Raw genomic sequence first — 22356 nt, 5'->3', positions numbered from 1 at the left:
GCTGCCTCCTGTACACCCCCTATTGGGGATTGAGCCCACAACCTGGACATGTACCCTGCCCAGGAATCGAACCATGACCTCCTGGTTCAGACATCATGAACTGAGCAACACTGGTCGGACTACCAAACTTGTCTTATCTATTGGCTTCCAGCTTGCTGTCTTTGTCTTTCTCAGTCTAGAATATTCACCCTTTAGTTTTGTCTGTTTCAAATTATGAAATATTTCACATGTATATAAAGTACAAAGTAAATAACATAATACTACAAATAAGATGTTATGAATGCAGGTGAAGTCTCCTTGCTTCCTCCTCACCTCTCCAGAGTTAACTACATTGCTGAATTTAGTATTTATCATTCCTACAAGCATCTTTTAACTTCTACAACATATTTACATGTCCTTATTATATTACATCAACTCAAGTGGTTTAAAAAGTTATATAAATTATCTTCCTTACACCCTCTTGCAACCTTTCTTTCCCTCCTCTTTGTAACTGAGAAGTCTTGTTACACATGTGGCTCAGTTTCTTCCTTCTGACTGCTCTTCAGTTGTCTGCAACCACAGAGAAGTTCACCCACTATTCTCTTCTCCAAGGACAGAGGGTTGTCGTGTCTTACTACAATGAATGAGGCAGTCACACACACCTTGTGCCTCTGCCTGCTGCACCTGTGTGGGCGTTTCTCAGTTATGTAGCTAGTGGAAATGCCAGTAGAAGCCATTATCTCCTATAAGGTTTCCCTTATCTAAGAAAACCACGTTTGCCCTTGTATATAGTGGGTAAAATTGTACCTTTGAGACGTACTGTCCCTACCAACAATTTGATACATAAGTAAAAACACAAGATGTTTTCTGTATTTTTATGTTGTTGTTGTTTTTTGTTTACAACTTATAAGTATCTTAAAGCAACTCTATTCTCTCCACACCTGGCACAAAAGATTGATAACACATTTAATAACCCCACCAAGATGGCCACTGCTCTCCTTGGAAACTGGATGGCAGGACGTATCCCAGGAAGCTCCCACTTCTCCATGACAGCAAGGCCCAACAGAGACTGTGCAAGCAGAGCACCTACCCTGAACGTGATGAAAATTTCTCTTTTTCCTACAGGCATCCTCACAGTCTGGCCATCCTCAACTCCTGCGAGTGAGAACAAAAGTTCAAAAAAGAATGATTATTTGGAGATCTCCCATGGCATTTTCCACTCAAGATTCAAGCCACTGAAAGCCTTCCTCATTCCTGTTTCTCGTTAATGAGAACACCAGTTATTCAATATGGCAACAAGTACTTTTCAACATTGCACCATACAATAACTCATAACCAAACGAGGGCACCTTCTATTTATTAATTGAACCCTGCTGAACACCTGCCTCTTACCAGGGCCACATAGTGCCTCAAGGAGTGTCCAGTCCAGTAGCAGAGAAGAATATTAATCAAATAACAACTCTAAAAATGAGTTATCTCAAATAGAGCCATGTTCTCCGAAGGAAAATGTCACAGCTCCAGGCTAACGTACATCTAAGGAACAGGAAGGGTCTCAGGTGGCTTCCCTGGGGAAGCCCAAAAGACCAGAATTAACTGCTGAAAAGATGATGGAAGCAAGTTTCAGACCCAGGGAACAGCAATATGCAAAGACTGTTCTAGGAGGCATTATGTCTTGTTCAAGGAGCTGGAGGAAAGTTGGGAAGACTGCAGGGCAGGCAACAAGGGAAAGGCTCCTAAGAGAGGAGGCTGGAGAGGCCAGCACAGACCAAGAGAGGAAGCCTTTTCTTTGCCCCTGAGAGTCACTGCAGGATCTTCAACAAGGTGAGTGGCATGATCAGACTGTCCTGTGAAAAGAGCACCCTGGGAATAAGAGCCAATTGGGGAGAGCAGTCTCAGGCGGCCCCTGCCTCCAGGAGGGATGGTGGTGCAGACTGGGCTAGCAACGGGGACCACACTGGCCTGTGGAGTAGACGGAGATGAAGGAGCTGCTTCGCCATGCACGGGGAAGAGTGAACATGCCAGGTCCCTGCTCCCCAAACTGACATGTAAGTACAGACTTTAAGGCTAACTACGGCAGAGAGGAAAACGCAAGCAGATTCTAATTCCTCCTCCAGCCCGGGGCTCTAGGGCCTTCACACGGGCTTTTACAACAGCCAAATCACAAGGAGACAATGTTTCAGCTCCAGTCCTGTGTGTGGAGGAGCCCGAACTCACCTGCAGGCACAGGGATAACCACTTTCTTCTTCTGCTTGGCTTCTCCTGCTCCTCTGCATATAACACATGGAGTTGTGATGATGGTGCCTCGGCCACCACATCTCCGACACGTGGAGCGCATCACAAAAGGGCCCGTATTTATGGTTTCCTGATAAAAGGAGTAGAGAAATGAAACCCTTAAGTACACAGGTAAACTCTGACAGCCAAGGCTTTTGGACCACAGTATGTACAATATAAATGTTTCATTAAAGACTCTTGTTCTGCTCTGCCCAGGTAGCTCAGTTGGTTATAGTGTTGTGCTGATATGTTAAGGTTGCAGGTTCGATCCTGTCAGGGCACATAAAAGAAACAACCAATGAATGTATAAATAAGTGAAACACATCAATGTGGTTTATTTCCTCTCTAAAAAGAAACGCGCAACTCATGTTCTGTGTGCATACGCACTAAAACATACTGCCTGAGAACACAGGTGCAGGTGCACGGGCTCAAACTGTTAATCTGACCTCTGACCTAGAACCCACTGACCTCTGAATTCCAAATCACTAAGTTCCCAAAACACCTGGGAACTGAGCAAATACATTTATTTTATTTACCAGAGGCGCGATGCAGGAATTCGTGCATAGGGGGGAGAAGGGGGGAGAGGAGGAGAGGGGCAGACTGTGGGAGGTTGGCCACCAGGCCCGAGGAAGGAGCCAGCCTTCCTGAGAAAGGGACTGCGTCTGCCACCACCCCGACCCCGCCACCATGGTGGGCGGCCCCCAGGGAAGGGAGAGAGGACTGGAGTGAGACAAACCCTTGTGTGGAGGGCTTTCAATAGATCGCAACGAGGGAGCTGCTCTGCTATGTACGAAACCCCGACCCAGAAGCAGGTCTCTACAAATGGTTTAGCACCAGGGGCTGATGGGGGCCGGCCAGGGGAGGAGCCGAGGGAGGTTGGCAGTACACATCATAGCGACTGGTGGATTGGTCCTTCAGTCATAATGGCCACTTAGGCTTTTATATATACATAAATTTACTTCTTTTGAGCAAATACATTTTAAAAAGAGTGCTCCCCCTCCCATTACAAAAGTGATAGCTGGGAAAACAGAAACATAAAGAGCAGAATGACAACTGAATGCAATCCCGGCCTGGTCACTGACCCTGCTATTTAGACCACTCCAAGGGGGGAGCAGCACAGGCCTCTACTCCCTGATGGCCATAGAGGAAGAACTGGGCTGATTTCACCAACCCCTCCCACCTATCCCAGGCTCCCGTCCTACTGTCCCCACCCCCTAGCATGGGTACCTGGGAGCAGTGAGGCCAGCAGCTACTCTTATAGGCACTGGTGCTCCTCAGGCTCCTCCTCCTGGAATGTCTTTTCCCTGTTTCCCCTCTATAATCCCCCAATCCTTCAGGAGTCTCCCCAGCTCCTCCCAGAGCTGGTGAAGCCTTAGGATGTATGGCCACTATCAGCTCTTCACTTGCATTTTAATTAACCTAACAGCTTTGATTTTTTTTTTATATTACCAAATATATGTGTATCAAATACACTGTTGTGGCAAATCAAAGGACACAGAGATATACAAAGAAAAAAGTTATGCCCTAGCTGGTCTGGCTCAGTGAATAGAGCATTGGCCTGCGGACTGAAGGGTCCCAGGTTCAATTCCGGTCAAGGGCACATGCCCAGGTTGTGGGCTCAATCCCCACTGTGGGGCGTGCAGAAGGCAGCTAATCAATGATTCTCTCTCATCACTGATGTTTCTATCTCTCTCTCTCACCCTCTCCTTCCTCTCTGAAATAAATAAACGTTTAAAAAAATAAATAAGAAAAAAGTTATGTCCTGGATGGTGTATTTAAGTGGTTAGAGCATCAGCCCATGTACCAGAAGGTCACAGGTTTGATTTCCGATCAAAGGCACTTACCTGGGTTGCAGATTTGATCCCCAGCCACAGTTGGGGCACGTGGGGGAGGCAACCAATCTCTCTCTCTCTTCCCCCGCCCTGCTTCTCTCCTTTCCACTCTCTAAAAATCAATGGAAAAAATATCCTCAGGTGAGGATTAACCAAAAAAAAGTTATTAATCTCCCCATTTTGACTCCCAAGGTTAACCAATCTATTAAGTTCATAGTTTGAAGTATTCTTTCCACAATTTACTCTCTATATAAAAAAGTCTTTTTAAAGGTAAAAATATTAGTTTATTGTACACATTGCTCCGAAACTTTCTTTTCTTTCCTTTTTTTAAAAAAGGTTTTTATTGATTTTAGAGAGAGAGAAAGGGAGAGGGAGATAGAAACATTGATTAGAGAGAAATATTAATCAGCTGCCTCCTGAACAACAACTAGTGGGGATCGAGCCTGCAACCGGGGTGTGTATCCTGACTGGAAATCAACCAGCAAACGCTTGGAACATGGGACAACCAAGTGAGCAACACCAGCCAGCTGGTACCTTTATTTTTATTCATTTCAGAGAGGAAGGGAGAGGGAGAGAGAGATAGAAACATCAATGATAAGAGAGAATCATTGAGCCGAAACCGGTTTGGCTCAGTGGATAGAGCGTCAGCCTGCGGACTGAAAGGTCCCAGGTTCGATTCCGGTCAAGGGCATGTACCTGGGTTGCGGGCACATCCCCAGTGGGAGATGTGCAGGAGGCAGCTGATCGATGTTTCTCTCTCATCGAAGTTTCTAACTCTCTCTCTCTCCCTTCCTCTCTGTAAAAAATCAATAAAATATATTAAAAAAAAAAAAAAAAAAAAAAAGAGAGAGAGAGAATCATTGACTGGCTGCCTCCTGCACGCCCCCTACTGGGAGTCAAGCCCGCAACCTGAGCATGTGCCCTTGACCAGAATCGAACCTGGGACTTCAGTCCACAGGCCGACGCTCTATCCACTGAGCCAAACCAGCTAGGGCAATATCTTTATTTTTTATAAGACAGATTCCCAAAGGAGAAATCACTGGGACAAATAATTACTATATTTAAAACTTTGCATATTACACTTATTTGAAAAGCTAGCATATATGCATGGTACAAAATTATAAAGTAGAAAATGGAGGTGCAATTAAAAGTTAAGTGTCTCCCCTCATTCCTGAGCCCTGATTATTCCAGGTACCTTTCCTGAAGGCACATATTTCAAGTCATCTACATGCATTACAAGTTGTCAGTTAAGCCAAAGTTGTATACTATGTATACGGTTCTGCAGCTTTTGTTTTGTTTTTACAATTTAATATCCTAGGCAAGCATTTTCCATCACTGTAGTTTTCCATTATATGGATGCACCATGATTTTCCAGACAACTCACTCGTGATGGTCACTGAGGTTGTCCAGGCCTTTACTATTATGCACAGGCTGCAAGGGACAGCCTCTGCATGTGCAGCTTCCCTTCCCAAAAGCCAGACTGGTTTCTACTTTCACCATCAGGGCACGTGAATGCCTATGGCCCACAGGCTTGTCAGCATGGACTGTGCCAATCTTTGAAATGTATGCCAATTTGGAGGATGAATCAAAGGCATATTCTTATTTCCACTTGCATTTCCCTGACTGCTAGTGAGAAATGTTTACTGGTCACTTGCATTTCCTCTTCAGTTCATTTTGATCAGTTTTTCCAATGAGCTGTTGGTCTTTTTCTCATTATTCTGAAAGAGACCTTGACATACAGTATTAGAAATATTAATCCTTTAGCAAATGTGTTGCAAATGTTTTTCCCAGTCTCAAATATTACATTTTAAAAGAAATACACTTTAGCTTTACTATCTTACCTCAATGCTCACTTCAGAAATGTTTTTTAAAAATTCACAGCAATTCAAGGACTCAGAAAAAAGACCTTAGAAGTGAGAGGGAACTGGAAGCAATCATAAAACATATCTAAATATCTGCAACAAGTGAAAGTAACTTGGCTCACACAACTGTAGCCACAGGAATTCATCCTCTCCAAGAGCGCCCTCTCTCAGAGGAATGCAAGCTCACTACAACTTTGTTACTAATTTCAAAGGAAAAAATAACTTTATATGAAGAAACCTCATAGACACTACCTTAACTGATTGTGATCAAATGTAACATTATCACTAATGGGACAAACTGACACTTTATGACCATTAATATGATCCACTGAAAAAGGCACTATATCTCTGAGGTATGAACCTAAAATGAGAGGAGTTCTATTAAAAATAGCTGTCTTATAAAGGGAAGAGATCAACCAAAGGACTTGTATGCATGCATATAAACCAAACCGATTGACATGGACAACAGGGGGATGAGAGCATGAGTGGGGGGGGGGGGGGGGAGGATAGGGGTTAATGGGGGGGATGAGGACACATTTGTAATACCTTAACTAATAAAGAATTTTTTTAAAAAAATAGCTGTCTTCTAATCCTAAAAAAAAAAAAACAGTCAAGGTCATAAAAGAGAAAGAAAGGATGAGAAACTGTTCCAGATTAAAGGAGACAAAAGGAAAGATAAGCAAGTGCTATACAAGGTCCCCATCTGGATCTTGGACGGGGGGGGGGGGGGGGGGGGACACACATAGTAAGGACAGTTGAATTAATCTAAGTACTGTATAGATAATGGTAGTGTAACAACATTAAATTTCTTTATTTTGAAAACTGTACTGTGGTTATGTAAAAGAATGTTCTTGTTTTTAGAAAACACACACTGAAGTATGCAGTAATAAAGAAACAGAATGTTTGCAACTTACTCTCAAATGTTTGGGGAAATGTGTGTACATGCATGCATGTATGCAGAATACATACACAAGGAGAAAGGGGGAGGAAATGAGCATACCAAAAATGACAAAGCAAGTAGAACAAAATGCTAACAATTGGTGAAGCTGAGTAAAAGGAATAAAGGAGTGGTTCTTTTTTTTTTTTTTTTAATATATTTTATTGATTTTTCACAGAGAGGAAGGGAGAGAGATAGAGAGTTAGAAACACCGATGAGAGAGAAACATCGATCAGCTGCCTCCTGCACATCTCCTACTGGGGATGCGCCCACAACCCAGGTACATGCCCTTGACCGGAATCGAACCTGGGACCTTTCAGTCCGCAGGCCGACGCTCTATCCACTGAGCCAAACCGGTTTCGGCAGGAGTGGTTCTTTATACTGTTCTATAAGCTTGAATTACATCAACAAGTTACAAAAAAATAAAAATGATTACACTTCAAGCAAAGTGTCCCCCAACAACACCAACTTGGATTCAAATTATCAAATATCAGCCTGGCTGGCATGGCTCAGTGGTTGAGCATCGACCTATGAACCAGGAGGTTATGGTTCAATTCATAGTCAGGGCATATGCCCTGGTTGCAGGCTCGATCTCCTGGGGGTGTGTGCAGAGGCATGTTTCTATCTCTCCCTCTCCCTTCTCTGAAACCAATAAAAATATATTTTTAAAAAAATTACAAAAATCTCCCAAAGCATATTTTTAGAGAAAGAAGCTAAGTTTCTTTGCTTTGTCTGTATTACTGACCAAGACATAGCATGCTTGGAAAAATACAAAAGGTTCTAGATAAAACAGTTCCATGTAGTTATGAATTCTCAAAGCCGTAGGTACTGCTCAAAAAAATATTCAAACATAGAAAAAAGGAATGGTGGAAAGTATGGATGGGCATGAGGTCAGAGTCCCCTGAGTAGGTGGGAGGTTGAGGGTGGTGGGGGGGGGCAGGGGCGGGCGGGCAGCTCTAACTTGCTCTTACCATGCCGGAGCCACCGCAGTAGTGGCAATGCTGCACCTTCGTGCCAGGCTCATTCCCCTTGCCATTGCACCGCTCACAGGTATCGGTGATGTTCACAGTGAACTCCTTGTTGACACCCTTGGCAGCTTGATTGAATGTCAAATCCATGATATACTAGAGAAATCAAGGAATGGCCTGTCATCTTTCTTAAAATAGGGGAGGGTACTAGCCAGCAGTTTGCAGTTACTTTACTTTTAAAGACTTAATTTTTTAGAACAAAAATTGAAAAGAAGGTACAGAAATTTCCCACATACACCCTGCCCCCACCCATGTACAATTTCTCCCATCATCATCACTCACCAGAGTGGTACATTTTTTAATCAAGGGTAAACCTACACTGACACATCATAATTACCCAAAGCCCACAGTTTACATTAGGGTTCACTCTTGGTGTTGTACATTACTAGTATATGGATGTAGACCAGCGGTTCTCAACCTGTGGGTCACGACCCCTTTGGGGGGGTCGAATGACCTTTTCACAGGGGTCGCCTAAATACATCCTGCACATCAGATATTTACATTACGATTCATAACTGTAGCAAAATTACAGTTATGAAGTAGCAATGAAAATAATTTTATGGTTGGGGGTCACCACAACATGAGGAGCTGTATTAAAGGGTCGCGGCATTAGGAAGGTTGAGAACCACTGGTCTAGACAAATGCATAATGACAAACATATACATCATTATAGATCAAAGAGAATATTTTCACTGCCCTAAAAATCCTCTGTGCTCTCCCTATTCATCTCTTCCCTCCCTAGTTACTTTGCAACTGCTCTACTTATCTGTACTCTGCCAAGTAAGAATAGATGGGACTTAACTGTTTATGCCCTACTCCTTAGGATTTTAAAGAGGTAATGTTTGTTTTAAGTAAAAATGCATTTTTCAACAAATTGTTCACAAATAATACTTGTATACAGTCCTTACAGACAGTTCAAATAATCCATAATCATAACTTAAGTCATAAACATTCCCCCTTCCTCGTCAACTCTGAGAATGTCTTATTAGGACATAAACATGGAATTAGGACTGGGAATGTCTTCCCACTAGATTGAGCTCTCCTGGATAAAATATACCCTAATAAGGGACTCTGAGAGCCTTAGGTGCTGCCTGGTTAAGCAACAGTAATACTCAAGTCAAAATAGATGTACAATATACATTCCCTATATGATTTTTTAAATTTTTGAATATTTCTTATCAAAATGGCTGCCTCCAGACCATTCCATTTAAGCTGCTTTGCCTTTTCTTTGAGAAACAGAAACTGATAAAATCTGTTTACACCACATTTAGCAGCTAAAATTTGAATGGTTCTTCAAAATGAGCTCACCTCCTGAGGCTGACTGAATACGCTCTGGAAATCCCCAAAGGAAGATGATGAGAATTCCCCAAAGATCTTCCTGAAGAGCTCCTCTGGGTCGACGGTGGGGCCTCCTTTCCAGTAGCTCTGCCCAGAGCCACCAGCCCCAGGATCAAAGCCAGTGGAGCCGTAGGCATCATATTGCTTCCTCTTCACTTCGTCACTCAGCACCTTCCACAAAAGGCAAGTAGTCAGGTGCTCCCAGGTCTCCGGAGACCCAGGGACAGACACCCGTACAGACAATGACACTATTAACATTAAATGTTCTGACTTTGACAATCCTGTAGTTATGAGAAAGAATGTTCTTATTCTTAGAAAATATTGAAATACTTGGGAATAGAGAGATACAAAGTCTGTGACTTACTCTCAAAAGGTTGAGGGCCAATGTACATACACAGAGAGCAGATATATCTTATATGTCCTGATATCCTATATATTCTGATATCCTATACATCCTGATATCCTATACGTCCTGATATCCTATACGTCCTGATATCCTATGTGTCCTGATATCCTATGTGTCCTGATATCCTATACGTCCTGATATCCTATGTGTCCTGATATCCTATGTATCCTGATATCCTATACGTCCTGATATCCTATACGTCCTGATATCCTATACGTCCTGATATCCTATACGTCCTGATATCCTATACGTCCTGATATCCTATGTGTCCTGATATCCTATATGTCCTGATATCCTATACGTCCTGATATCCTATACGTCCTGATATCCTATACGTCCTGATATCCTATACGTCCTGATATCCTATATGTCCTGATATCCTATACGTCCTGATATCCTATATGTCCTGATATCCTATATATTCTGAACTCTTTTTGCATGGTCAGAATCTGGGAAGAAGGCTCACTTTTTAAAATTTATTTATTTATTTATTTATTTACTCCTCACCTAAGGATATTTTCTCCATTGTTCTTCAGAGAAAGTAGAAGGGGGGAGAGAAACATCAATGTGAGAGAGACACATCAATTGGTTAACTCCCGCACGCACCCTGACTAGGCCTGGGGATTGAACCTGCAACCCAGGTTTGTACATTTGACCAGAAATTGAACCTGAGACCCTTCAGTGCTCAGGCCAACGCTCTAACCACTTAGCAACACTGGTCAGGGCAAGAAGTCCACGTTTAAAGGCCTCCGGAATTGTTCAGTAGCTTCATGTTCTGTCCCGGATCACACTTTAAATTCCTCCAGGGCAGTGGTGGTCTTCTACTTTTACAGGATCCACCATCCCCTCCAAAAAGCAATGCCCTAAGTAAGAGGGGGTGATCAAATAGGTGCAGAATTCATCCAGCAAGGTGTTCCCAGACCCAGCGACAAGTCCAAGCTTTGTTAATATAGACTGGACCTTGTGTGTTTTTTGTTGAGATTCCAAGTTAGATCTAGCATGAGACCTGGGAATCTCTTTTTTCTTTAACAAGATGAGCTGGTGCAGGGACAAAGCCTTCATACTGGAACTTAGGACACATCAGGTTGCCCTGTGCAGCACACTCTGATGCATACATGCAGCTGAATGACAGTAACTGCACACACCGGTGGTTCGGGTTACCTCATAGGCTTCTGCCAGCTGGGAAAACTTCTCCTTGGCTTTGGGATCGTCCTTATTTGTGTCTGGGTGATATTTCTTGGCAAGCTATGGGAGGAAACGGTAAATTACTATGAACACAAAATGATTACTAAAACTGAATCCCAAATACCTGTCACAATTTTGTCTCCTTCATAGTAGTTGTCTCTCTATAACTTTATAAAAAATAGCAATAATACAAGGTTTAAGACATCAAAATAAACCATGTCTTCAAATCTGAGGTATGTACACATTTTTCAACTACAACAAATCTCTACCAAAAATAACAATTAATTATTTAGAACTCGAGCACCTTTGTGAAAGATGCAAAATAGTGTGTCTGGTACACTTTCATCTATGTAAAAAAGAGAGGAAAATAACTGGATGAAGAGATTTCTGGAAGAACATACAATAAACTGGTAACACTGCTACAGGAGGAATATGGATGAATGGAAAAAAGACTTCAAAAAAAAAGAAAAAGAAAGAAAAAAAGACTTCAATGTTTACTACCTTGTCCTTTTTGCATTCTGAGTAAGAGGAATATATTCAAAACATACATTTAAATATTAAGAACAAAACTACATCTTGCTCTTTGGTCCCAGCAGCAGAAGCAAGACGATGAAGGGGACGTCATCGTTCAGCAGGCGCCACAACCCGACGCACACACTGTGCCGTCCAGTGGCTCGAAGCCTACCACCCGTCCAAGTCCACCTACGGCCAGTGCGGCTACCCCGCCAATGCAAGAGGGAGTATAAGTGGAGCGCCCAGGCTAGCCGACGAAACACTACCGGAACTGGTCACATGAGGCACCTAAAAATTGTGTACCGTGGATTCAGGCATAGATTCCGTGAAGGAACGACACCTAAACTCAAGAGGGCAGCAGTGGCCGCATCCAGTTCATCTTAAGGATTTCAATGGTTAGCCATGCAACAAATATCATGGTTTAACATTTTTTTAATTAAATGAAATTTTTAAAAAACCTAAATCTCACCTGGCTGTCCTGAGCATACAGGTGTGCTGAGCAGCTCTAAAACGAAGCCTACCTTCTGGCTGTGCTGAGTAGTGCTGTGTGCTTTGTAGGTGTTCACCACTGTTGGCTGGACGCCTGGCCTTCCAAGTTTGGATTACCACAGGTCCCTTATATGACGGCAAGGAGGTGCACAGAAACAGAATCCTAAAGCTGACAGTGTCTGGGGAGGCCGTTTGGCTCCATCACTGCCAGCAGCTGGCTGCTTAATCTGCTTTCTGGAGATGCTGGTCCTCACACCAGCATATGGATGCATGTCAGAGGCTGTGAGCTAAGCACTGAAGGCGGGGGGGGGGGGGGGGGGGGCGGTCTCAAGCATGGCCAGGCTACAAGGCAAGATATGTCTATCTACTGGCTGGTCCCAAACTCCAAGACAAGATATATTAAAACATGAGACTCGCACAAGGAGCCGAGAGGCCTTTTATAGTCAGAAAGATCTGTACTTTCGTCTCACGTACACCATATATTAGCTGTGTCCGCCTTGGATGTGTGTCATAACCTCACCAAGCCTCTTGCCATTAGGATTTATCAAGATCTGAGTCCAGCCTGGCCAGGTATGGCTCAGTGGTTGAGTGTCGACCTATGAACCAAGGGGTCACTGGTTTGATTCTTGGTCAGGGCACATGCCTGGGTTGGGGGCTCGATCCTCAGTGGGGTATGTGCAGGAGGCAGCAGATCAATGACTATCTCTCATCGTTGATGTTTCTATCTCTCTCTCTCCTTCTCCCTTGCTCTCTGAAATCATTAAAAATGTATTTTTAAAAATGATCTGAGCCCTAGCTGGTTTGGCTCAGTAGATAGAGCATTGGCCTGTGAATTGAAGGGTCCCGGATTCAATTCCGGTCAAGGGTACATGCCCGGGTTGCAGGCACAGTCCCCAGTGGGAGGCGTGCAGGAGGCAACCAAACGGTGATTCTCTCTCATCGTTGATGTTTCTATCTCTCTCTCCTTTCTCCCTTCCTCTCTGAAATAAAAATATATCAAAAAAAAAAAAAAAAAAAAAAAGCCAAAACCGGTTTGGCTCAGTGGATAGAGCGTTGGCCTGCGGACTGAAAGGTCCCAGGTTCGATTCCGGTCAAGGGCATGTACCTGGGTTGTGGGCACATCCCCAGTGGGAGATGTGCAGGAGGCAGCTGATCGATGTTTCTCTCTCATCGATGTTTCTAACTCTCTATCTCTCTCCCTTCCTCTCTGTAAAAAATCAATAAAGTATATTTAAAAAAAAAAAAAAAAGGAATGAAGTACTTATACATGCAACAACATGGATGAACCTTGAAAATATGCTAAAGTGAAAGAAGACAGTCATTAAAGGCTATATGTTGTATGATTTCATTTCTGTGAAATGTCTGGACCAGGCAAATACATAGATTGAAAGGTTAGCAACTGCAAGGGCAGAGGAGAAAGAATGTGGTCTAAGTGCTAATGGTATGGGGTTTCTTTCTTCTTCTTCTTCTTCTTTTTTTTTTTTTTTAAATATATTTTATTGATTTTTTACAGAGAGGAAGAGAGAAGGATAGAGAGTTAGAAACATCGATCAGCTACTGGGGATGTGCCCGAAACCAAGATACATGCTCTTGACTGGAATCGAACCTGGGACCCTTCAGTCTGCAGGCCAACGTTCTATCCACTGAGCCAAACCGGATAGGGCTGGGGTTTCTTTTTGAGTTGTTGAAAATGTTCTAAAATTGATTGTGATGATGACTAGAGAACTAAATATATTAAAAACCAGTGTACTGTACACTTTTTAAAAAAATTAGGAAAAGGAAGTAGCAATCCAAGCCATAACCTGTTAAGTCTGTCTTGATCAGTACTTGGTTCACATACATTGGCCCTGGAAAAAGTTTTTGCTCACCCACAAAAAACTTTTTTTTTCAATTTAAACAATCTTGTAGTGAATTTTTCATAAAGGTAATTTATTTTTGTATTCAATTCATATTTTATTTAATTTAAAGATCTTCTTTATTCTGATATTGTGGCTTTCCTATTTTTATGGTGTTTAGATCCTCTTTCTCTTACCAACGACATTAATAGATTGTACTTGTTATTTTTTATATATATTTTTTTTATTGATTTTTTACAGAGAGGAAGGGAGAGAGACAGAGAGCTAGAAACACCGATGAGAGAGAAACATCAATCAGCTGCCCACCCCCCGCACGCCCCCGACTGGGGATGTACCCGCAACCAAGGTACATGCCCTTGACCGGAATCAAACCTGGGACCCTTCAGTCCGCAGGTCGACGCTCTATCCACTAAGCCAAACTGGTTAGGGCTGTACTTGTTATTTTTAACATCGATATTAGACAAAATACAAAAGTTGGCACTCCTACACTGGTGTCCCCATTTTTTATTTTAAATTTTTGATCAGAGCAAAAAATCTGGGAACCATTGGTCTAAATAACACACATGCCACTTTACAAATTGGTCCTAATATATTCTGGGATGTGATGATGGAAATTTCACACTTTCTGAGTTAAGAGAAGAAATAATTCTAAGGCCATAAACTCATATCTAAATGCAAAAAATGACTACCTAAAACTTAAACCAGCATGCCTACTACAGAATAAATTTAAGTACAAAACCAGCTATTTTAAAGAAAAGAAAAGGAAAAAAACACAACCAGCTGTGGCCAGGCCAGCATGGTTCGGTGACTGTGTCGACCTATGAACCAGGAGGTCACAGTTCGATTCCCAGTCAGGGCACATGCCCGAGTTGTGGGCTTGATTCCCAGAGTGGGGTGTGCTAATTCTCTCTCATCATTGATGTTTCTATATCTCCCACTCCCTTCCTCTCTGAAATCAATAAAAATATATTTTTTAAAAAAACACACACACAGCTGTGAAAAAAAGTTTTTTTAATCTCTTTTCTGAAGCATTAATGGGTACAGTATCATGCACTGAAAAACACAGTCCAACAAAGCCCATCTTTATCATATCATTCTATACCAGTGATGGTGACACGTGAACTCATTTTTTTGGTTGATTTTTCTTTGTTAAATGGCATTTACATATATAAAATAGATATATAAATCTTTGTTTTACTATGGTTGCAAATATCAAAAAATTTCTATATGTGACACGGCACCAGAGTTAAGGTAGGGTTTTTCAAAATGCTGACACACCGAGCTCAAAAGGTTCGCTATCATTGTTCTATACTATCAGCAGCCTGGGTCCTATTTGTATGGGCGTATACACATGGCACTAATCAGTATCAGACTAAGTCAACAGCATTCCTTCTACAATCTTGTCTCTAAAAGCTGGCTTTCATACAGACCTGGTAATAGGCTTTCTTGATCTCTTTCTGGCTGGCATTTCGGGGCACTCCTAATATCTGGTAATAATCCTCTTTGGCCAGAGGGGTACTCGTGTGGAAAGAGGCAGTACAAACAAAAGGGTAACTTTTTACTCCTAAAAAAGAAAAAAGAAAAGAAAATCACTTAGGGAATATGCTCAACAAAAGGAAACTGTGAGTAAACTAGCCAGGTTATACCTGTGAAGTAGCAAATAGATCACAACTTTAGAGCCTGTTCTCCGCTGCACTTCAAAAATGGCTAAGGTGCCTGGCTGGTGTGGCTCGATGGTAGAGCGCTAACCTATGAACCAGGAGGTCACGGTTCGATTTCAGGTCAGGGCACATGCCCGGAGTTGTGGGCTTGATCCCCAGTGCGGGGGCGTGCAGGAGGCAGCCAATGAATGATTCTCTCTCATCACTACTGCTTCTAACTCTCTCTCCCTCTCCCTTCCTCTCTGAAATAAATTTAAAAATATGTGTGTGTGTGTGTGTGTGTGTGTGTGTTTATCATTTATTTATTTATTTATTTATTTATTTATTTATTTATTTATTTATTTTAAATGACTAAAGCCAGCACAGCTGGTGTGGCACAGTGGTTGAGCATCAATCTATGAACCAGAAGGTCACGGTTAGATTCCTGGTCAGGGCACATGCCAGGGTTTCGGGCTCAATCCCCGGTGTGCGGCGTGCAGGAGGCAGCCAATCGATTCTCTCTCATAATTGCTGTTTCTTTCTCTCTATCTTTTTCTCCCTTCCTCTCTGAAATCAAAAATATATTTTTTAAATGGCTAAGGTCACTGTATACAAAGATTTTAAAACATGTCAATATAAAACTGGGTGGGGCTGATCCTCCTGGATTAAACTACCAATGTAGCTCATTAAACCACCAAACAAACGATACCCCAGATGGGGGCTGCACCTGGAGATGATTAAAAAGGGAGTTAGCTCCCGTTCCACTGCTTGAGAACGCACCACATGCCAGGTATTTTCATAGACTTTACCTCACTTAATGCTTAGTAACTCCTCAGGTTCTTTCCCTCTACCAAGCAACCTTGGATATCTGCTCACGGGGTAGGGTGGTGCCAGAGTGTGGTCCCAGGAACAGCACCATCAGCCTATTACAAGCGCACATTTTCAGGTCTTCCCCCTCGCCTGACTCAGAAACTCTGAAGGTGGCTCCCAGCAGGCTGTGTTCAACAAGCCCTCCCGGTGATGATCCTGTTGAATGCTCAAGTTTGGGAACCACTATGTTTATTAAATGGTTCTCAGTAGTCTTTAGAGTCACGCATCTCTCAGAGAATCTAATAAAAGCATTGATCTCCTCCCCTAAAAATAATACATGTATAGACACACAAGACTAAAAAGCTCTGTGCCAGAACCTCTGTTTACCACAGAGCAGACAACCTGAAAGGAATCAAAGCAAAGGCAGGCAGCCATATGCCCTGCCTCTTTTCAGGCCTCTTGCATCAGCAACTAGGTGGCAAAGCCAACAGACACAGCTACTCAACTGCCCTTTGTGCATGAAGCAGAGTGCTAACATCACTGTCACAAAGTGAAGCCTGGGGAGCTGCTCTATAATCTCCAGTGCTGCTCCTAACACACAACCCGTCCTGTGACAACTGAAGAAAGGGGAGTGGGGGGTGGGGGGGAGTTAAGGCAGAAGGGATAAAAGGGTCAAAAATGAAGATCATGAGGCAGCTACGTGTTTAAGTCAAACATTAGTCTGGAGAGGATAAGCTTCTGTATTCACCATTCATTCATTCATTCATTCATTCATCAGCAAATGCTCACTGAGCCCCTACCAAGCACTAGGCTTTACACTGGGGATATGACAGCAAGCCATTCAAAGGCACTGCCCTCCTGGAGATTATATTTACTCAAGATCTTAAACCACTGTACCAGGCACTGAGGATATAAGATGAGGAAAAGAGTCAAAACCAATGCCTCCAAGTTCAGCAGTCCCACAGGGCAGTCTGGAAGGCAGTGTGAAGATATATTAGCACAAGGACAGCAGAGTGAGAAATACACAAAAGGTTCACCTCACCAGGGTTTCTCAACCTCCCACAGTGGAGGACTGGATCAGTTTCAGCAGGGGAGGGAAGTAGGAGCTGTCCTATTGTTGGTCAAAACCATTTTGAGCCCCACCTGCAAATCCCTATGTTGGCGTCCTAACCTCCAGCACCTCAGAAGGTGAATGTATTTGGTGATAGGATCTTTGAAACAATCCTGACAAAACACTGGACTTCTAGCCTCCAGAACTAGGAAAAAAAGGGAAATGTTTCTGTTTTTTAAATCACCCAGTTTATAGTACTTTGTTATGGTGACCTTAGCAAACTAATATACCTAGTATGTATTATAGGATGTTTGGTAGCACTCCTGGCCAACTAGTCACCAGTAGCATCACCTACCCCTTCTCCCGCACTATAGTTGGCAGCTAAAAATGACATGACTACACATCCCTTGGAGGGTAAAAATGACCCCACTGGCAACCCCATCTAAGAAGTTCAGGGAAGGTCTTCTAAGGCTCCTGCTGTTAAACTGTAGACTAAGGAGGGGTTTAAATCCATCCAGATTTACCCCGGTCATCCTGGCATTATCTGCAACAGCATCCCCTTTGGCTTTCAAAAGTGCCCTGTTTGGTGACTAAATCGTATGATCACCTTTGGTTTAGAGGCAGTGGCTCATTCCTGTGCACTTAGGAACTGCAGGTACTAGACTCCAGACATGTGTGCATGTGAGGCTCCAGCCTCTGTATGGTGTTTGTAGTGATGGCAGGGATGATGGTTAGAGGTGGGGTGATTAGAAATAATGATGATTAATGGGGCCTAGAAATAAACAGAAGGGCTCTAAGCTATGCTAAGAGTCTAGATTTTATACTGAGGGTAATAGGAAGCCACTGCAAGTGTTAAATAGAGAAGCGATCAGGTTTGCATGAGGAAGAGCTCTCAAAAACAAAACAAACAAACAAGGAAGATTGGGACACTACTTAAAATTAATCTGAGCATAAAAGACAACCAGGGTGTTAAGCATATGGAGGAAGGAGGCAAGATAAGGGATAGCCTAGATAGACTCAGTTAGTTGGAGCACTGTCCTGTACTCCAAAAGGTTGTGGGATTTCTGACCAGGGCACATACTGGCTAGGGAAATAACTGCCTTCTTTCTGTGCTTGGGAGAAAAGTCAAATTTAAAGTGTTTCTAGCCGAAGCAGGTTTGGCTCAGTGGATAGAGCGTCGGCCTGTGGACCGAAAGGTCCCGGGTTCGATTCCGGTCAAGGGCATGTACCTGGGTTGCGGGCACATCCCCAGTAGGAGATGTGCAGGAGGCAGCTGATCGATGTTTCTCTCTCATCGATGTTTCTAACTGTCTATCTCTCTCCCTTCCTCTCTGTAAAAAATCAATAAAATATATTTTAAAAAAAATAAAGTGTTTCTATGTCACCTAATTGTACTACTTGATTTGAGATGAAGTCGCAGACCAGTATTTGGGAGCTAAGTTGATGACTTTAGATGTGATATCAGAATGCACTCTGAAGGATGCCACCTCTCACCTGATACAAAACATACCTATTTTGGGCTGTGGGCTCTCTTGGGATACCAATGAAAGGATAGCTGAGCGCAGTTCCTTAATAATGGCTGCATAGAAGGCTCAGCACTTAATACTTGTCTGTCTGTCTCTCTCTTTCTCTCTCTCTCTCTCTCTCACACACACACACACACACACACACACACACACACACACTGCTCTCCAGCCCAGCTGGTGTGGCTCAGTGGTTGAGCATCAACCCATGAACCAGGAGGTCATGGTTGGATACCCGGTCAGGGCACAAGCCCAGTATTGCAGGCTGGATCCCCAGGAGGGCGTGTGCAGGAGGCAGCTGGTGGATGATGCTCTCTCACCACTGATTTTCTCCCTCTCCCTTCTTCTCTCTGAAATCAATAAAAACATATTTTTTAAAAAATGCTCCCCAACTTGTACAAATGTAATATGAACAATTTTGTTGTTGTTGTTAATCCTTACCCGAAGATATTTTTCCATTGATTTTTTTTTTTTTTTTTTAGAAAGTGGAAGAGTGAAGGAAAGACAGAGAAAAATACATTGATTGGTTGCCTCCTGCACGCACCCTGACCAGGGCCCGGGCCCAAGAGGAGCCGGCAACCAAAGTACGTGCCCTTGACCAGAATCAAACCCAGGACCATTCGGTCTGCAGACTGATGCTCTATCTACGGAGCCAAACCGGCTAGGGCTGTAATATGAATAAATTTATCTAGACATTAGAAAATGTTAGCAAAATATAAAAATGGCCACTTTTACTCATACTGAGAAATATAAAATGATACCACTCCAAATAACCCTGGGCAGACAACTGCTCCGTCTATGAGGCAATACAGATGGCAAGAACAAAATTTAAAAAATGGGATAACATGACCAAAATCACAGCCAATCTTGTATTCCCCAATACCTAGAACAGTGGCTTTGGCATAAGACACTCTCAGTACATACCTGCAAATGAATAAATTTTCAGTTAGGGAAAGAGGCTCAAGGGATTAAATAATTCATTCATACACACACACACACACACACACACACACACACACACACATTGGTAGAGATAAGTGCGCTCACTGTACGAAGTAATCGCAATTACTAATACTTGAATGACAGCATTAACAAAACTGGGACCCAATAGGAAATTATCTTGTCGGGGCCCTTTAATTACCCACCTTTGTAAGGTTACAGATAGCTTAAACACCATTTACACAAATTCTAGGGGACAGAAACAACTAGCACAAGTCAGGCACATTCAGGTTCAACGATTCCTCCTTCCTTCTCTCACAATAATGGAAGCCATCCAACACACAACATGAAAAACTACCATGGCGAACGAAGCACCTAAAGCCTGAATAAATGTTAATTCACTATCACCCGGGCTGTTAAGCAAGCGGCAGGTTTTGAATCAAGGTTTTACCACTTTTTAGCTTTGTGACGTTCTAAGTTGTTTAACATCCAAGCCTTTTTTTTAATCTACAAAATGGAAATAAGTGTCTATCACTTGAAAATGTTCATGCTTGGTGCAGAGTAAGGGCTCAGGAAGTGTTTGTATCTTTCATACAGTTACCAACTTAAGGACTTCTCAAAGAGACCGTTCAGTGTAACCTTCAACTTACACCATGTGGTGGGAACGCGTGCAAATTATGAAAGTACAGTTCTGGGCTTGGGACAGCTTTTCTGATTCTAACTTTGTGACCTTGGGCAGGTCAGCTCCTCTGCTAGAATTCCAACTTCCCATTCTTTAAAATGGGGATGACAATTCCCATCTTGCAGGGTGTCGCTGCTGGGAAATAAGACGAGGTACGAAGTGCCTAGCACAGAGTGGATGCTCGCGGAATGGCAGTGACCGCCTCCCCTCCGCACCGGCTGGAAGGAGCAGGGAAGAGGAGGGAATGGGGATAGGGAGCCGCGGCGGGCAGGAGAGAGGCCTCCGGAGATGTTGACCCAGAGGTGAAGGGTCACGGCCCACGGGACGTTGCACCCCCGCCGCCGGGAGCTCCATGCAGCAAATCTCGTTCACCGAGTAGTCACTGGGGCCTCCTGCTTGCCCGCCTCCCCCAAGCAATTCCGCATGCGCCTCGGAAAACACCCTTCACCCCGCTACTCCCGTAACTGGCGCGAGGTGAGTCCCTCCCTTCCAGGCCTTGGAGCCCCTACTCGGGCACCGGAACCTGCCCTCACCTGTGAGGCTGACACCGGGTCTCAATGTCAGTAGCGCCCCTTGGCCGCGAGCTCCCAGGGAAGGCGCGAAAGCAATAACGCTCAGCTTGCGGCCCAGCGACGCCCCCACCACGCCCCCCCTGGGCGGCCGGGCCCCTGTCCCCGCTGCAGCCGGCGGCCGAGGGGTCCCCACAGCCACCAGCAACCAGCGTGTGGAGCACCGCGCCGCCATCTTGGCCCGGGGACACTGCGCCTGCGCCACCCGGCTCTAGGCGGCCTCACGTGGACAACTCGCGCATGCGCCGCGCCGGCGCACCCGGGAGCGGGAGGAGGTGCGGCCCGCTGCACGCGCACGCAGGAATTCAAGCGTGCGCACGTATAGCGGTATCTAAGGTGTCTTCTTGGTAGCCAAAGCTGAAATGAGATTTGCTCTGAAGACTACTACCAGACATAGTTGCCCTGGAGAACCTTGTAATTACGTGCTGGATAATCAAGACTGCACTTTACCTGTATATAAGGATGTGGTTGAATGTAGCCGAATGTAACTGTTTGAGGCGTCTGGCAAGGAACAGGACTACAAATCCTGGCATGCCTTGCGGCGTCTGTCGCGCAGATCCCAGCATACAGTGCGCGGCTTCCTTTCTCCTGACCCTGACTTTTGGCATGAGCGTTCCTCACCCGGTGTTTGCGCAAGAGCTCGGAGTTCCTACTCCCAAAGCCTTTCCTCGAGCTCACTTTCTCTGGCTAATTTCCCACGCAGCTGCCTTTGGTCGCTCAGGTCTCTCCCAAGCAAATTAGTCTCCAAACCAGTAGTGAACTTGCAGGTCGCGGAGTAAGATCCCCGTTCCCCCAAACAAACTTAATAAATGTTGTGAGGCTTTATCTACTACGTATAGAATGAATGACATAACATCCCTGCTCTGGAGGAGCACAACGATGAGTCGAGAGAGGCAGGCACCTCAGTAACTCACTGCTATGCTGGTAGGTATTTAAGAGATTGCAGGCACACAGATGAAAGGGTTTCTCAGAGGTTGCGGGGTTGAGGTGTCAGGGTGGGCATCTGAGAAGTATCGTTCCGGTTTAAAAAAAAAAAAAGTGAGTCAGGTAGGCGTTGAGGTGAAGAGTATTCCAAGGAGCAAGAGGTTCAAAAGCAGATGTCTAGAGATGGAAAGTGCGTACGTACCCTGTTTGCTTAAACCCTAAACTTAGGGTGTGTGATGGGGATGAGGCCAGAAAGGTAAAACCTTGCCTCTTAAATCTGCACACTCCCACCACCGCCGCAAATAATAGAAAGGGAACCTGAAGATTCATGAATGGATTTAAGATGATCTGTGCTCTTTCTCTCTCCCCATTATACACTGAATTTTTGTGTATGTGTATATTAAGCCATAGCTTTTATCAATAAAATTCTCCACAGGCTCTGAGATTCAAAGAAGTTTAAAAGCCACTGCCCAGACCCTGGCCAGGTAGCTCAGTTGGTTGAAGCATCCTCCAGATACGCCA

General features: G+C 43.9%; 1 protein-coding gene and 1 pseudogene across 2 annotated transcripts in view; one reads left to right on the top strand and one right to left on the bottom strand.

Annotated features, from left to right (window-relative positions):
* The window catches only part of DNAJA3 (DnaJ heat shock protein family (Hsp40) member A3), a 34684-nt gene extending 13574 nt beyond the window's left edge, over positions 1–21110 (bottom strand). Inside the window, exons 1-7 of one of the 2 annotated variants that reach the window (XM_059692972.1) lie at positions 20875–21110; positions 15127–15260; positions 10815–10898; positions 9218–9418; positions 7853–8005; positions 2194–2341; positions 1070–1134 (exon numbers count right to left, since the gene is read on the bottom strand). In XM_059692972.1, coding sequence (XP_059548955.1) covers positions 1070–1134; positions 2194–2341; positions 7853–8005; positions 9218–9418; positions 10815–10898; positions 15127–15260; positions 20875–21085 — 996 coding nt within the window. In that variant the 5' untranslated portion in view covers positions 21086–21110. The remainder of the gene's footprint in view (positions 1–1069; positions 1135–2193; positions 2342–7852; positions 8006–9217; positions 9419–10814; positions 10899–15126; positions 15261–20874) is intronic. The other variant, XM_059692973.1, reaches the window with a different exon arrangement.
* LOC132232484 (large ribosomal subunit protein eL37-like) lies at positions 11448–11736 on the top strand (annotated as a pseudogene).
* Positions 21111–22356: the final 1246 nt, after the last annotated feature.

The sequence above is a fragment of the Myotis daubentonii genome, chromosome 4, assembly GCF_963259705.1.
Source record: "Myotis daubentonii chromosome 4, mMyoDau2.1, whole genome shotgun sequence".
In the NCBI taxonomy this organism is placed as follows: domain Eukaryota; kingdom Metazoa; phylum Chordata; class Mammalia; order Chiroptera; family Vespertilionidae; genus Myotis; species Myotis daubentonii.
This window is presented reverse-complemented; position numbering and strand designations above follow the sequence as displayed.